The 16103-nt window shown below is 33.0% G+C and overlaps 2 protein-coding genes across 2 annotated transcripts; one reads left to right on the plus strand and one right to left on the minus strand.

Annotated features, from left to right (window-relative positions):
* Positions 1 to 6910: 6910 nt before the first annotated feature.
* LOC105777382 (GDSL esterase/lipase APG) lies at positions 6911 to 8629 on the plus strand. Its single transcript, XM_012600643.2, has 5 exons — positions 6911 to 7247; positions 7342 to 7472; positions 7568 to 7801; positions 7927 to 8182; positions 8297 to 8629. The coding sequence occupies exons 1-5, from the start codon at positions 6992 to 6994 to the stop codon at positions 8488 to 8490; spliced, it is 1071 nt and encodes a 356-aa protein (XP_012456097.1). The 5' UTR covers positions 6911 to 6991; the 3' UTR covers positions 8491 to 8629.
* A 157-nt stretch (positions 8630 to 8786) lies between these two features.
* LOC105777381 (polyadenylate-binding protein 6) lies at positions 8787 to 12274 on the minus strand. Its single transcript, XM_012600641.2, has 8 exons — positions 11962 to 12274; positions 10898 to 11207; positions 10550 to 10809; positions 10153 to 10449; positions 9761 to 10044; positions 9615 to 9680; positions 9205 to 9423; positions 8787 to 9107 (listed from the first exon to the last, which is right to left on the minus strand). The coding sequence occupies exons 1-8, from the start codon at positions 12209 to 12211 to the stop codon at positions 8916 to 8918; spliced, it is 1878 nt and encodes a 625-aa protein (XP_012456095.1). The 5' UTR covers positions 12212 to 12274; the 3' UTR covers positions 8787 to 8915.
* Positions 12275 to 16103: the final 3829 nt, after the last annotated feature.

Genomic DNA, 16103 nt, shown 5'->3' on the forward strand with positions numbered 1-16103 from the left:
TCAAATAATCTTTGTCATCTTGAATTCTTGGGCAACGGAGCCATAGTCCTTCATTAAATTATCATCCTTCTCTTATCATGTGTTTTTGGACCATATTCGGACAACCATATTGTCATCCACTTTATCAAGAAACCCATTTTCTTATGACCAGCTCTCTATTTAGCAATTGAACATGAATCAATACCTCTTTTATAATGAAATGAAATGTCATGACATGTAAATAAAACACGAAAAGTTAGTAACATATAATATAATAGTAAAATTCCTACTCGGATATCTACTAGGGTTTAGTATAGTTCTACTTAGGGTGGATTCCTAAGGTTCATTATATGAGGTTTGGCTTCTAGAGTAAAGGTACCCAAACCAGTAGATTCCTCAATCCTCACCCATTATAGGCTTATATGGATCGAGTTCGGTTCAGGGGAATACATTTCCCTATAGCTACACGGAGATGAAAATCTCACGAAGACATAGGTACGGATGTATCCCGGAAGCAATCCACTACCCTACACGGAGGTGAAAACCTCACGAAGGCATAGCTTCTTACTCCCACTTAAAAGGGTAAAATTGTTCAACTCATGAAATGTATAATGCAAACAATATTTAAGTAATAAGATAATGAATGCGAAAGGATGTCATGAATTTTTTTTAAAAAAATATTTTCTCGACTATAAGACAAGAATTAATCAACTTTGTGGCTCGACTCTCTTATTTTTTTTTAAAAATGTCCCCAGTGGAGCCGCCAAGCTGTCGAAACCATTTTTTCGAAAAACTAAAAAAATTTTTAGGTTGTCGACTTCAAAAAATGAAAATTAGGAGTCGCCACCAATCTTTTATTGAGGTGTGATTGGATCACCTAAAAAACGGCTTTGGCCTACGAGTTTTAGAAAAACGGATCCGGGAGTCGGTTACGTACGAGGAAGGATTAGCACCCTCGTAACGCCCAAAATTGGTACCTAGTTAATTAATTAGTGTCTTAAGGTCGAGAATTTGAAAAAACGTAATCCTTAGCAAAACTTAAAAGGCTACGTATTAAGTCCCTTATTATTTCAGAAAAAGAAGAGACCACACCCAATGCGTTAGGGCACAACATTCTAATTTTCCCCAAAATGAATTGGGCCAAAATACTTGTACAATAAAACTTTTAAAAGAACATCCACTTATCCAAGATTTAAGAAATCACACTCAATACGTTAGGGCACGATTCCTTTAGAATCCCAAACTCGGAATATTTCATTTACTTTAAAAGAACATCCACTTATCCAAGATTTAAGAAATCACACCTAATACGTTAGGGCACAATTCTTTTAAAATCCCAAACTCGGAATATTTCCTTTATTATTTTTTAAAAAATCATCATTTCGAAAAATCAATGCGTCACATCCAATACGTTAGGACACAACGTGTTGAATTCCCAATAATGAGTTTTTATTTTTTAATCAAAGAATAATTCTCGATTGTTAGATTTAACGAAAAAAATCGGAACCCAATACGTTAGGGTTCAATTTTCTTGAAAATCTTAAATACGAGTATTATCTCTATTTTGAAAAGTTCCATTTTTAAATTTGAGTAAAAAGATGATGTAATGTTATATTGAATGTATGAATAAATATTTACAGAATATATATATACAAGTACAATAAGTAAAATTGCAAACATGTGTACACATATATTTAACACATATATACAATGATACATATAAAGATGGAATGGAACGTATCAATCAAAACTAATAAAAAATACAGGTATGTATTTGAAAATCGTGAAAATAAAATAAAAAGTATGTATATGTGTATATATTTAAAAAATAAAATGTATAAGTGTATTGGTAAATCATGAAAATTAGCATTCAGTATATATTTAAATATGTATATATGTACAATATGTGTATAAAATAATAGAATGTGTAAATAATAAAAATATTTATAATGATTTAAAAAACATGTACATAAAAATAAAAAAACGTATGTGTATTTTAAATTATAAAATGCGGAAAGTGTATATGTTATAAAACGTATATGTATATAGATAAAATATAAAGTATATAAAAATTAGGAAAATAAAATAAAATAAATAAAAAATATGTATGTATAAAATATATGCATATTTATAAAAGCTCAATATATATATATATATATATATATATATATATATTTACGTTAAAAGTATGAATGTATTATATATAAAATATGCGTATGTACATGTATAGAAAGTACAATAGTAATAATGATAGTAAATAATGTAATAATAATAATAATAATGGTATAATGATAATATCATAAAAAATATAAAAATAACTAAAATGGACTAAATTGAATTAAAAGCGAAAAAAGTGGGACAATTTGAAATAAATTTGAAGACAGGACTAAATTGAATGCGCTGCAACAATGGAGGACCAAAAGGAAATTATCCACGCCTTTCAAAAGCAGCTTGATGATGGGCCAAATTGAAACAAAAATTAAATATGCGGTTCAATTTAAAAAACAAAACAGTTTGATTGAAGCGCGTTGGAAAAGGGAGGGACCATTCTTAATTTTCCCTTCAACGAACAGCGGATCCTCCCTCCGAGTCGGGTCACTGCATGGTCATAGCCACCTAAGCGGCGCTGTTTCACTCATCATTATTTAAAACAGTTTTCTTCCTAAAAAAACATTTTTGCAGCAGGAAAAGAAAAAAATAAAAAGAAAGCAGAACACCCTCTGCTAGGGTTTCATCATTCGCCATAAATTGCCGCTTGCCTGTCGTTCAAAGGCGCTTCGGGTCTCAGCCCTTCGCCAGGCTCCCGATTTGAGCGAAGCAAGTGTGGGCTTCAACTGCGAAGCTTCAAAGGTAAAACTCCTCCCTCCTTTTCTAATTTTATTTGTAAAACACAATCAAAAGTAAAGAAACAGAGAATATATCAAAAAAAATGACGCGATTCACCTTCCAATTCCTCTGTATTTTCAGTATTTCTTTTATCTCCTTCTATTTTTTTTTAATGCACAAAAGAAACCAAGAATCAAAGAAATCAAACGGGAAAAACAACGAAGGAAATCACTTTTTTTTTTAAAAACTCTTTGCTTCGATTTTTTTGTTTTTATTCAATCTCCGAAAAAAAGAACATCCCCCCCGATTACAGTATTTCAATGGCTATTTTATAGCCAAAATAATAAAAATAAAAAAGAAATAAATCTGTTAGATCTGTTTGATTTTATTTCGGAATCCTTGATTTTTTTTCCTATCTTTGCTGACTATTTCTTTCCTTGTTGTTTTGTTTCCTTGCAGGGGAAGATCACGAAGATCCGGAGGCATGGTTGCGGCGTGAGACTCATCCCAGAAACCCTAGGGTTTCTGATTTCATGTTGGGCCATTGCTTTTGGGCCTCTGTTCATTTTGGGTTTTGGGCCACATAAGCCCATTGTAATTTGGACTGTAAAAATGCTAGACATTATTTTTTATTATTTAAAAGGCCGGGCAAAATTTAGGTATTACAATCTTATTCATCCAGAAACAAAGAAAGAAATGAAAATAAAAAGGTGAATGTTGTTGCTAATATGATGGTTTGATTTAATACTGCTTCCCTAATTGTTGTAGAAGTTGTTAATAATACTATTGCATCGAATAAGGAAGGGTTTCTGAAATCCAAGAATCAGCCATTTACTTACTCTGAGATTGTTACAATTACCGCTAACTTCGAGACGAATTGGAGATGGCACACCAGTAGCAGTGAAGTTGCTTTCTTCATCATCAAAGCAAGGATACAAGGAATTCCAAGCAGAGGTTAGATGTGTTGCTACCCTTTTCAACTATAAGTTCGAAAGTTTCATCTCATGTTTACATGCTCATTTGCATATAAGATGACGTATTAATTATTTAAAATAATACAGGCGCAATCTTTGATGATCGTACATCATAAGAACCTTGTTTCTCTAATCGGTTACTGCAAGGAGGATGACCACATGGCACTTATTTATGAGTTCATGTCTAATGGAAACCTGAGGCAGCATTTATTTTGTATGGATGATGGTATCCTGTATATTCTAAGTTTTTATGTTTAGGGTGGAAATAGCTATGTGGTGTGCACAACGAACTTCAAAACAAAGACCAGACATCAGTCAAGTAATAGCAGAAGTGAAGGAATGTATTGGAAGAAATGATGAGAATGTCCAAAGTGAGATGACCTCTTTGGAGATGGCGTCATACTCATATAGGCTTCCCAAGGCTAGGTAGTGAGAGTTCTTTCGGACCAAAATTCGTTGGAATTGTAATTTCTTAAAACGCATTTCAGTAGCATTCGAAGGCTAGTATCTCTATCACCAAACACTTGGTGCGTGCGTGTCTCTCTGTGTATTTCAAATGATACTTTTTAACTGCAAATTATCTTTGTAATATAATTTTGTATATTTCCATATCCGAATATATATAGAATGATCAGATTTTGTTTGTATACAATGATTAAGTTTTGTTTCAATATGACAGTGTTTTTTATGTTACGGGAATGTTGGGTTAATGTTATATTTGCAAATTATTATTTTGGTATTTAAATTTTTGTATCAGTTTGATACTTAAAATTTTGAAACAAGTGTCTCATATCATCCAATTTTATGTTTTTTATATATAATAAGTGCCAAAAATTACAAAAAGAAAATCAGAAAAATAAGACAAAAATAAGGAAAACCTAAAAAATTAAAATCAAGAAAAACTCTAAAACTTTTATAGCATTTAAAAACATACTTTTCTTTCCAAAAAAATAAAATAAAATACAAAAAGTATTAAAATGATAATTGAATGCAATTTTCGGACAGAAATATTACATTAATCCTAATTGTCTTAGCAATCCATCAATGGAGATTTGGAAGGTCTTGCTGAATAATGCTTTTATGACTGACTTGAGATAGAAATTGTGTTTTATAATTCCTGATTGATGTAAGAGATTACATCAAAAGGTGTGGTTTTGTGTGGAAAGATATTATGCATGCGAGTTAATTAAAATAAAATTTGAAAAGAGTTAAATAAATTTATTTAAATTAAATTAACAAAAATAAAACGACAAAATTGAAATCATAATATCACTAAATTTAAAATAAACAACATAATTTAACACATGATAGAAACAAATTCAGTATAAATCAAATTAGGGCTATTAGATAGAGTGGGCTACCTGAATTCAGTATAAAAGAAGAAAAGTTTAAATATTTTAAATTTCATCTTTTATTTTCATATTATTTGGATTCTTGTAAATTCTAAATTTTAAAATGAAATTTCAAATCCAAATTATATCTCTTGAAAATTAAAGTTAGATTTTTATAGATACAAGGATATCCAAATCAAAATCCAAATTTTTTTATTTTGCATGAGTGATTTTAAGCATCACTTTTATCAAGATTTTTACTTCAAAGTTTAAGAAATTTGAATCGCCAAAACATTTTATTCTAGTAATAAATCAAAACAATAAATTTTAGTTTTTATCGATGTGTTTATGTCCATTTCGATAGGTATGTATTGGTAAAAATTTTAATATTTGAAACTAATTCTTAATATTTTTATCTTCATTATTTGTTTATAGTTAAATTTAAAAATAAAATGTAATTACTTGATGAATTTAGCATAATTAATAATTTTAAAATTAATATTTTGATATGTAACTAAGCTATATTTACAAGTATATTATATATATGAAAATTATTTAAAATTTCAATTAATCCAAAATGATACACGGAAACATATGTCAATACTAACATGTACCAATAGTAGAACAAATATGCTAATATAGAAGAACGTGAGTTTAAATATGCTGAAGCGAATTATCCCCTTATTTATGGGTTGAGGAGGGACTATGGGCTTAAATACATGTGTTCTCATTATAATTTATTTTTAATATCTTTTTAACTTAACGAAATTTTAATAACCTTAAATTTTCTAAAATAATTATTTATTAATATGCAATAATCACAAATAAGCAATTTAAAATGCTAAACAATTTAATTTAATCTTTTTTACCGAAACACACTTGAAATTTTGAAATTATAGCTTTAGCTCAAATCCAGCATCTATGAAAATCTATTTGGAAAGCGAAGGGATACCCTAAACTGCAATAATGAGAGACCACAGGCAAAGCTTTAATTCCACTTTGAAAAACGGCCTCTACCCCACCAATTTCATTTCTATGCTCCAAAACCTACCATCAGATTTATAACTCTAAATCAGATACAATTTATGTGTACCATTTTAGGGAAAAAAGAGAGTTTTTTTTGTGTCCTAATATACTTCCCCATGGTTACATAATGATGTAAGGAATGAAGTTCACTTCAGTAGTTGCCCCTTGGCTTGACTTGGATCCTCACTATACGTCTTTATCTACACCTTTAGATGATCTGTTCTGTTTCAACTAAATTGGTAATTAGACTTTAGGACATCTATTAACCTGGTAACCCACATGGTCAAATTAAAGAAATTAATTAAGGAAGCCTCTCTAGAAAGCAAGTGAAGATGCATTTTGTTGGATACTTAACCTCCTTTTTTTCTTATTTGTATAAATCTATGAGAGGTGGTCGAATTTCTTGTCTTTGTACCAAAACTACATTAAATAACCTTTTTTTCCCTCTCTATTTTTTGCAAAATAACTCCTGCACATGCAGTTGCTCTTTCGTTCCGCACCATGAACGTCACTGCTCTTTTATTATCATCCCAACTACTTTTCTTCGTTTTGATTAAATACACACACAATTTCATAAATGTAAGCTTCTCCCATTCATTCATTTTATGACTAAACAGAGATTTTAAAACGGAAAAAAAAAATCTTTAAACGAAAAACAAAAAAATGGTTAATATCTATCTATCTATAATGTACGACATGAATGATAATAATATTCATTTGAACTACTCTCATTTATTGGCCTTTATCAACCCCCATCTCCCTTCATTCATCACATGCTAGTCTCATTCCGTCGGCTTATAAGGCCTAACTCAATGCTCAAAGCTTCCCCAATACTATCCCCTGGTGAAAGTGAAAATGGAGGTTTACAGCAGAAGGCTAATGTTTCTGGTGTTTGCATTTGCATTAGTAAGCATAGGGTATGCACAAGAGTCGAACTCGACCACTCTGGTTCCAGCAATACTGACTTTTGGTGACTCAGTGGTAGATGTGGGCAATAATGATTATCTCCCCACCATCTTCAGGGCTAATTACCCTCCTTATGGGAGGGACTTCGCCAACCAAAAGCCTACCGGGAGGTTTTGTAATGGAAAGTTGGCCACTGACATCACTGGTAAGTAGAAGATGGTAGTCAAATTTCTTCCTTTTCCTTTTCTTTAAGTAGTTCAAATGGAACTAAAGTTTGATATTTTGACTGAAACTTGCAGCTGAAACTCTGGGGTTTACTACTTATCCACCAGCATATCTAAGCCCTGAAGCATCAGGGAACAACCTTCTTATTGGAGCCAATTTTGCTTCTGCTGGATCTGGTTATGACGACAGAGCTGCCTCTTTGAATGTGAGATTTTGATCCTATAAGTTTGAATCTCAGCATCGATAGCTTTGCAGCATAACTTCTAATTTTCCCTTCTTTTTTGAATGTCATTTTTGCAGCATGCTATCACGTTGAGTCAGCAAGTAGAGTATTTCAAGGAGTACCAGGCAAAGCTAGCAAAGGTAGCTGGTAGTAGCAAGTCAGCATCCATCATCAAGGATGCACTCTATGTATTGAGTGCTGGAAGCGGTGACTTTCTTCAGAACTACTATGTCAATCCTTTGGTTAACCATGCCTATACTCCAGACCAGTATGGCTCTTTCCTTATTGATGCCTTCACAAGATTCGTCCAGGTACATACTGTTGCTCGTATTCTAGGAGTGAGTCTCGGATACAAGTATGTATCTGACACCAGTATGTTCAATTTTTTATAAAGTTTGTCTTTTTTTTTTCATATATATTTGGTTGATATAAACAGAACGTGTATGGCTTGGGAGCGAGGAAAATTGGTGTTACTTCTCTTCCTCCGTTAGGTTGCATTCCCTTAGCAAGAACATTGTTTGGTTACCATGAGAAGGGATGTGTGAGCAGGTTCAATACCGACGCTCAGCAATTCAACAAAAAGCTCAACGCAGCAGCAACCAATCTCCAGAAGCAACACCCTGATCTCAAGATTGTGGTTTTTGACATTTACAAGGCCCTTCTTGATGTTGTTAATACCCCTTCAAACTATGGTAGGGGCAGAGTTTTTCCCTGTTTTAGTCTAGTGGGTGAAAAAAGAGATTTCTTTAATGGTGTAGAGAATCGATATTATGTAACCACTGCAAATGACTGTTTTGATTTGGTAGGTTTCGTAGAAGCAACGAGAGGCTGCTGTGGCACAGGGACTGTAGAGACAACTGAATTCTTATGCAATCCGCATACACTGGGAACTTGTCCCAATGCCTCCCAGTATGTGTTTTGGGACAGTGTTCATCCATCGCAGGCTGCTAATCAGGTACTTGCAGATACATTGATTGTTCAGGGCATTCCCCTCCTTTGATTCGCCAGGACACCGTGTCTACTTGCCCTTTTTAAACTGTACTAAGCTCTGTCACTACTCCTTTTTCTATTATCTTAATCAAAAAGTGACTCGTATTGTAGAAGCTTGTATTTGTAGTTAAACCTTCCTTTTTCCTCAACGTATATTTCTTTTTAGATTATTTACAATTCCTAAGTGTATCTTAGGACCAAGAAAATGTGATACAGCTACAGTGTTGGGAAAAAAATGAACAACAAAGAAAAAGATGCAGAAGGAAATAAGAAAGAAGAAAACTGTTTTTTTTGTCCCTTCTAATTTTGGATACAAGGAAAATATATTCCAGACAACATATAACACTGTCTTATGCATAAGCAGCAAGTGATTGGCAAAACTGAAAAGCTACCTAGGCAAAGAGTAGGCATGTTAGGAATGTCTAATGACACCAGCTAATAGCTCAAGCAACGGGCAGATTTAGGGTTGGTAAAAGTAACAGCATCGGTGCCAGTCCTGGCATTTGCCTCCTTTAGCACTTGGACTGGCTTGCCTTTAATGGCCAAGGAATTTGGAGAATTAAGTAGCTTGAGTACATCAGAGTTCATCTCCAACAGCACTCCTGATACCTTCGCGGCGTGTTCTGGCTGAGTGATAGAGAGCTTATTACAAAGCACAATATTAAAACGAAACAAAAAGAAACATTCTCCTAAAAGAAGTCTACTGGAAACTGAAATTGCAAACCTTAAGATTCTCCACAAATGGGTGACTTAGATTTTCATTGTTTTCAGAGTTTCCAGGGGATGTTGCTGCAGTAACAGGTTCGATAGCTGCTAATGCTACCGAAGAGTTTTCCGCAGGTTCACACCTTTTGTTCCCCTTCTTTCTGAAACCTACTTTCTTACTCCCAGAATTGACATGGTCCAGCTCTCGGAGCCGAACATTAGAGTTATATGTCATAGACTGTAACAGAAGGGAATAAGTAGTCAAGTGGAATCCAAGCTTAATCTTGTTGGAAAAGCAAAAACCAATCAGTCACACAAGTAAACAAATAACAAAAGAAAATGTTATACAAAAAACGTGCCATGAAATTCCATTAGCAAATATCAAGAATTAGAAATTAAAATTCTAAGGGAAAAAATGGTAGCTCATACATGCTGTTTGTACATGCAGTCTCTTCTGATCCCAGCAATGCTCGGGTGCACGTGTCTCATTTGATCCTGTTGCAATACAAGAATAATAGTCAGAACAGAGATGCAGAAAAAAAATCTAGTTTCCGAGAAAAATTATACATGCTTACATATGAGAAGTTTTGTTGTTCATCTGTTGTTGCAAAAGGATACTGGCCCACGTTTGTAACAAAATGTTGATATAAGGATGGCTGGCACAGGAGAGGGGAGACAGTAGGGCAAGGGGGGAAATTGAAGTAAAATGAGTGGAACTGAGGGGTACCACCATTGCAACTAGATTGATATGAGGATTGTACTGGGGTGTTTTGCATATAGTAGTACTGCAATTCCTTGCAGCGATCTTCTTTACGTTGAGCTACTGCTACATATAAAAACTTTCCCTCAAAAAAGGTTCCTAAGCAATTTCAACATTCAGATTAGTAACAATAAACAGTTCCTAAAAAGAAATCGAAACTCGAACTATTAGGACAAAGGAAAAAGGACATGGAGAACTTTGTCTCACCATTAAGCCCATGTAAAGCTGCCGTCGCTTCTTCAGGAGAGGAAAAGCACACAAAGCCAAACCCCTTACTCCTTCCATTTTCAAGGCGCATCACCCTAGCTGAGGTTATTCGTCCAAAGCGACCAAAAACTTCTTGTAATCTTTTGTCATCAATGGAATCATTAAGGTTCTTCACGTAGAGATTCGAAGCCTTCAATTTCTCAAAACGGCAGTTGAACACATCCTTGTACTTGTTTTTCAATAGCTTTGTCCTTTCAGCCTTCTTCTGAGCCCTTCCCACAAACAAATTCTTTGAACCTGATCAACAAATCAATTTCATATATGTACCTGATTACTATTTTGGATGAACTACTAAGTTTTAAAAGGCAAAAACACGAACATGATCATTCATTTTTACCAAGTTGTAAACCGTTCATAGCCTCGAGAGCCTTCTTAGCATCATCTGGGGATTGAAAGTTGACAAACCCAAAACCTCTTGACATCCCATTGCCATCCTTCATGATTACAACACTGCAAACCTTCCCGTATCTAGAAAACATTTCTTTAAGAAGATCCTCTGTCATGTCATCAAACAAATTTTTCACATAGAGATTAGTGAACTTCTCTTCTTCAGAAGAAGTTGTCCTCTCGCTCTTCCTGACAAATTTGGCCACATATCTGCCAAGGAAGTGCAACAAACAGAAAATTATGCTGAAATCCAGAATAAAAGTCTAACAGTCAATTATACAAGGATAGATAGTCTTACAACTTCCTCCCTTCAAGCATAGTATCATGGAGCGCGGTCATGGCAGCCATAGCTGATCCCTCTGAATCAAACTGTACAAATCCAAATCCTTTACTCTTGCCATTTTCTTCAGCGATTTTACACGAAAGAATAGTCCCAAAACGGCAGAAGATTCCTTCCAAGCAAGCGCTGCTTATAGAAGGGTCCAGGTTCTTGACAAAAAGATTACCGATACCAATCTTTCTTGGAAAAGGATCTCTCTGAGACCACATTATCCTCATTGGTTTCCCCTTTAGGTCAGTGTGGTTTAGACAAGCGAAAGCTTTACGTGCTGGTAAAAAACAGAGGATAAACATTAAAAATACCTCAAGACCTCAGCTGAAAAGCAAGATTTATTAAAGAAACTAGAAATACAGAGGAATGGAATTATATGTTGTTAGAAAAAACAATACCCATCACATAAAGGGGCAAGAAAAAACTTAAGCAAAACACTAAAAAGAGAAAGTTCGCAATAAATAGGCCAAACGGAGCAAAAAGAATGTCTATAGATTATGCACAAAACAGAAACACGCAAAATTGGAAAAAGAAGACGTGAATGATAGATAAGAAATCTGGAAATCGTAAAACTAGCCAAGAAAATAAATCGTAGAAGGAAAAAGGAAAAGGGAAAGAAAAGAAAAGAAAGAAAGGGAAACAAGCCAGGAACTCAGCAGAAAAAAATGAACAACGAAGATAACATGGTTAGTTGAAGAAAACAACATGAACCAAATAAGAAATTTGTGGGAAATGGCTTCTTCTTTAACCTAATGAAATGAAATCCATGTAAAGAAATAACGTAAACACTTTAGAAACAGAGAAACAGAGCATGAAAGAGCTTTTGGAAACTCTTTAAGAGTAAGGGTTCCAAGAAACGAAAGCATGCAAGAAAATAAACGAACTAAAGAGAGACAAAGAAAAAAGAAACCCAAATTCTTAACATGAAACAAAAATGAACGGGGGGAATATTAAAACTTCAAGAAATTTGAGAAACAGAGGTTTCTGAAAAAAAGAATGTAAGACAAGTAAGAGGAGGAAAGAAAAGACACCATGAAAATGAGAGAAGAAGTTGATGTAAGCGTAACGAAGAGACTTCCTAGTACGGAGGCAACGGCAAAGGCGAAGAGAAGAGACGGGAGCAATAGCAGAGAATTTGTTAATGAGGTCAGTCTCAGTAACGTCCGGGTCTAAATCACCCACGTACAATGAAGCTCGTTGAAGAGAATTCCACCCTCCTCCTGCAACATTCGACGCCTGTAGTGGCAGTGGAAGAGACGGTGGCTGTGCTGCTGACGCCATTTTGCTTTGATTCGTTTGGTTAAACCCCGAGAGAAAGAGTGAGTGAGGGAGAGAGACGAAGGGCTTTTCTGGTTTCGTTATAAAGGTGAGCTGTGTAGTAGTACGCTACGCTATATATTGATATTTTTTGGCTTATTTGTTCGTACGGCTTCCTGACGCAATTTAAGGTTTTCTTTTTTTTCTACTACATTTGTATACTCGCTTTCTATATTGACACGTGTTACTTTGACTCGGGTTTTAACAATGCCCATCATCATTTAAGTGGGAATTACGATTGTGATAGATTTCGATTAAAAATATTAAGTTTAAAAAAAAATTGAAATAAAAATCTAAATTTATTTAAAATATGTTACGGGTTTAAGTTTTAATATTTAAAGTTTAATGTTGGTCTTGGCCTATTTTTAAATTTATAATATTTTATATTATGTTATTTTTATGTATATTATGTAATTTAAAATACACTAAAATCTATAGTATAAAATTCTATTTTACATACTAAAATAATGTTAATATGATTATATAAAAATTTTAATAAATAAAGAAATATATAAATATATTAAATTAAAATAAATATTTTAAAAAATTAAAAATAATATGAATGGACCTAAAATAAGTTTAGGTTAATTTTTATAAATATGGACGAGTTTGACTAATATTTTAGACCTATATTTCGAGTCCGACTTAAACAAACATAAAATATATTAATATTATACTTAAATCGGACCTAAAATCAACTCCATCCATAAACATCTCTAACTTATATTTGATTGATGAAATATCCTTAAGCTTCTCAATTTCATAATAACTGAATCGAATCAAGTCCACCATGCATGAACATGAAATTTGTTAATACTTTTTACAACTTACAAATTTGGTACTTTAATAATTCAACATCACCTTTCCTATTTATCGGGTTTTTACCCAAAAATATTAAAAAAATTTAAATACGTAAATAGGTTATCAGCTAGATTAATTACCGAAATGGTATTTTTTTTAATCGCGCCTATCTGACAGGCGTGAATCAATTTTTTATATTAATTTTTTTTGTTTAAATAAAATATTATTTTTTTATTTTTATTAAAAATATTTAAATATAAATACAGGTAAAAATATGGTCAACGGGTCAAAATATGGGTAAAAAACGGGTCGCGCCTGTCAGATAGGCGTGACTAATTGCACCTGACAGGTAGGCGCGAATGCCCCCTCCCCGGCTGCTAGCAGCTATTGCTGCACCACCATGCTGCTGTCCCTTCCACCATGCTGTTGTCCCTTCCACCAGGCTGCTCTCCCTTCAATGAGAAAAAGTTACAAATGGGGGACCTTATAAGCATGATCCCCCAAACCCCATGTATCCACCGAAAGAGAGAAAGAAAAGAGAGAAAGGAGAAGAAAAAAAAAGATAATGTATTATTTTAGTAAATAATTTTGTTTATAATTTAAAGAGTTTAATTAAGATATTGTGATTTTTTTGTTATTAATTATTAATTATAAATTATTTATGTTTAGTGTTTATAGTTTTGGATTAGTATTTTGTATGAATGTAATTTTTTTGCTTTTTATAATTATTTTAAAATTAATTTGTTAGTAATTTAGGATTATGTTATAAATTTTTGTGTTTGTAATTATTTTAAAATTAATTTATTAGTAATTTAGGATTAAGTTATAAATTGTTCATCTAATTTAGTATTTAGTGAGTTTAACATATAAGTTTATAAAAAATTAAAATTATTTCATTGAAAGTTTAATCATAACTGACTCTTTTAATCATATAGTTGTTGTTAACTCATTTAATTTTTTTATATCAACTTGGATATCAATCATCTAAGTTTAATCATAATGACTCTTTTCATAAATTTATATACTTTAAATTTATTTTTATAAAAAATGATTGTAGAAATATTGAAATATAAATCAATTATTAACATACCAATACTTAACAACAACTTAAAAATTTAAAAAATTGATAATAATACATTAATAGTATCAATTAAAAGTGTTTTCCAAAACTCATAATTAATATTCTTATTTTGAGCAATGGGAGTAGAGTTTTGACTGTGTGAAAAAATATGGGATATGGATATTTTTATATAATGTAATTTTATTTGATTTTTATTTATTTAAAATGTTTATTGATTTATTAAAATGTTGATTAAATTTGTTGTTATATAATTTTATAGGTTATTTGAAATAAACTACTCGGGTATGTATCTATTTCTATTTTTATTTTTTAATTAGTATGTTTTTATGTTTAGATAGTTTATATTAATTTTAATTATATTATTATTGTAATCTAACATAAATTTTTTATTGTAGGTAAATTATGAGAAATTATTAGATATTTACCGTGTTTTGTTTTTGAAATCAAATAATTTATTGTATTTTTGAAATAAATTAAATGAATTCATTTTTTAATTGCGACTTTGCAAAGAAATGGGTTCTTTGATTAATAATAATAATCACATATCAAGTAATATTAATGAGATGGTAATAAAAGTTTTATTTGATACTCATGTTATTTGCTGAATTAAATTATATTGCATTAACTATTTTGCTAATTTAATAATGTCAGGGTTCGTACCGCGTATTGAGGGGCCGTGTTAATAGTGCAAGGTTTCTGCCAGATGGTCGCCTAATACCATACTTAGAGTTAGCTGGGTTTAGATCAACGGCATTGATCCGGACTTTTGATCTGCGATACGACTTAATTTTCGCTTTATTCGAGCGATGGCGTCTGGAGACCCACACATTTCATTTACCATGCGGGGAGTGTACCGTCACTCTAGCGAATGTTGCACTACAGCTCGAGCTTCCCATCGACGGGAATACGGTCACGGGCCTAAGTTCAATCTCTAGGCCGGCTACCCTTTGCTATGAATTACTTGGACGCTCGCCAAGTGAGGGGAAATTTACCAGTTTGAGATTTTCATGGCTAAAGGCCAATTTTGAGCATTTGTCGAGTACTGCCAATGAATAGGAGGTGATGCAAGCCGTTCGAGCTTACATTATGCACCTTATAGGGGGTGTACTCATGCCGGATGCAAACGGCAGTACGGTCCACTTAATGTACTTATCCTTATTATCCAATTTACATAACACTCGTTCATACAGTTGGGGGTCCACAGTTTTAGCCATGTTGTATCGCAAAATTTGTCGGACGACAAATCCTTCTACGATGGACATAGGCGGATGCCTCATACTGCTGTAGTCGTGGGCATTTTACCAGATGTCATTCTTGACATCCATTAGTCACAAATCATATATATTTTCACTCGTTAATAAGTGATAAATTTTTACTATTTTTAAGAATTAGTTGACTTTTTTTCAGATTATATTGTTCTAACAATTTGTTTTCGTAGATGGAGTACTAATCCGGGTATCGAGAGGTCATACACGGTTCCGATATACCGTCTGATGATTGAGAGTCATGTTGGAGAAGGGGTAAGTTTTTCCAATATAAACTTAATTTTATTATTTTATCTCACTCGACCCGCGTTAATATAATAATGTTATTAACTGTGCAGTTCATTTGGATGTCGTATTCTGTTCCAAAAATTATGGCAGTTATCCCCTCATCTGCTCACGTCCACTCAAGCTTATAGTGCATTAGCGCACCCGTTATCAATTTTTAGGTAGTAGAGTCGTATCATGGCAATCGAGTACTCCGGCTGTTCGATTGTATACAGTATATCCCGACATTGGCAGTACAATTGAGGAAGATCCATGGGATGAGTAGGAGGGAGATGTATGGAAATGATTGGAGAGAAGTGCATGAAGAATATATTACGATGTGGAACAACCACTTGGGGAGGGTACCTCAGATGGATCGTACTTTGGATCTGCAGCCCTCATTAGAGTACATACAGTGGTACTGTGAGATAGGGAAACCATTTTT

Source organism: Gossypium raimondii, chromosome 10 (assembly GCF_025698545.1).
Source record: "Gossypium raimondii isolate GPD5lz chromosome 10, ASM2569854v1, whole genome shotgun sequence".
Lineage (NCBI taxonomy): Eukaryota > Viridiplantae > Streptophyta > Magnoliopsida > Malvales > Malvaceae > Gossypium > Gossypium raimondii.

Coding starts and splice junctions, on each gene's coding strand:
- LOC105777382 (XM_012600643.2), top strand. CDS start 6,992: ATGGAGGTTTACAGCAGAAGGCTAATGTTTCTGGTGTTTGCATTTGCA. Junction 7,248..7,341: donor GTTGGCCACTGACATCACTG/GTAAGTAGAAGA, acceptor TGAAACTTGCAG/CTGAAACTCTGGGGTTTACT. Junction 8,183..8,296: donor TAATACCCCTTCAAACTATG/GTAGGGGCAGAG, acceptor TTGATTTGGTAG/GTTTCGTAGAAGCAACGAGA.
- LOC105777381 (XM_012600641.2), bottom strand. CDS start 12,211: ATGGCGTCAGCAGCACAGCCACCGTCTCTTCCACTGCCACTACAGGCG. Junction 10,450..10,549: donor TATGAACGGTTTACAACTTG/GTAAAAATGAAT, acceptor TTTGTTGATCAG/GTTCAAAGAATTTGTTTGTG. Junction 10,045..10,152: donor AGCTTTACATGGGCTTAATG/GTGAGACAAAGT, acceptor GAAATTGCTTAG/GAACCTTTTTTGAGGGAAAG.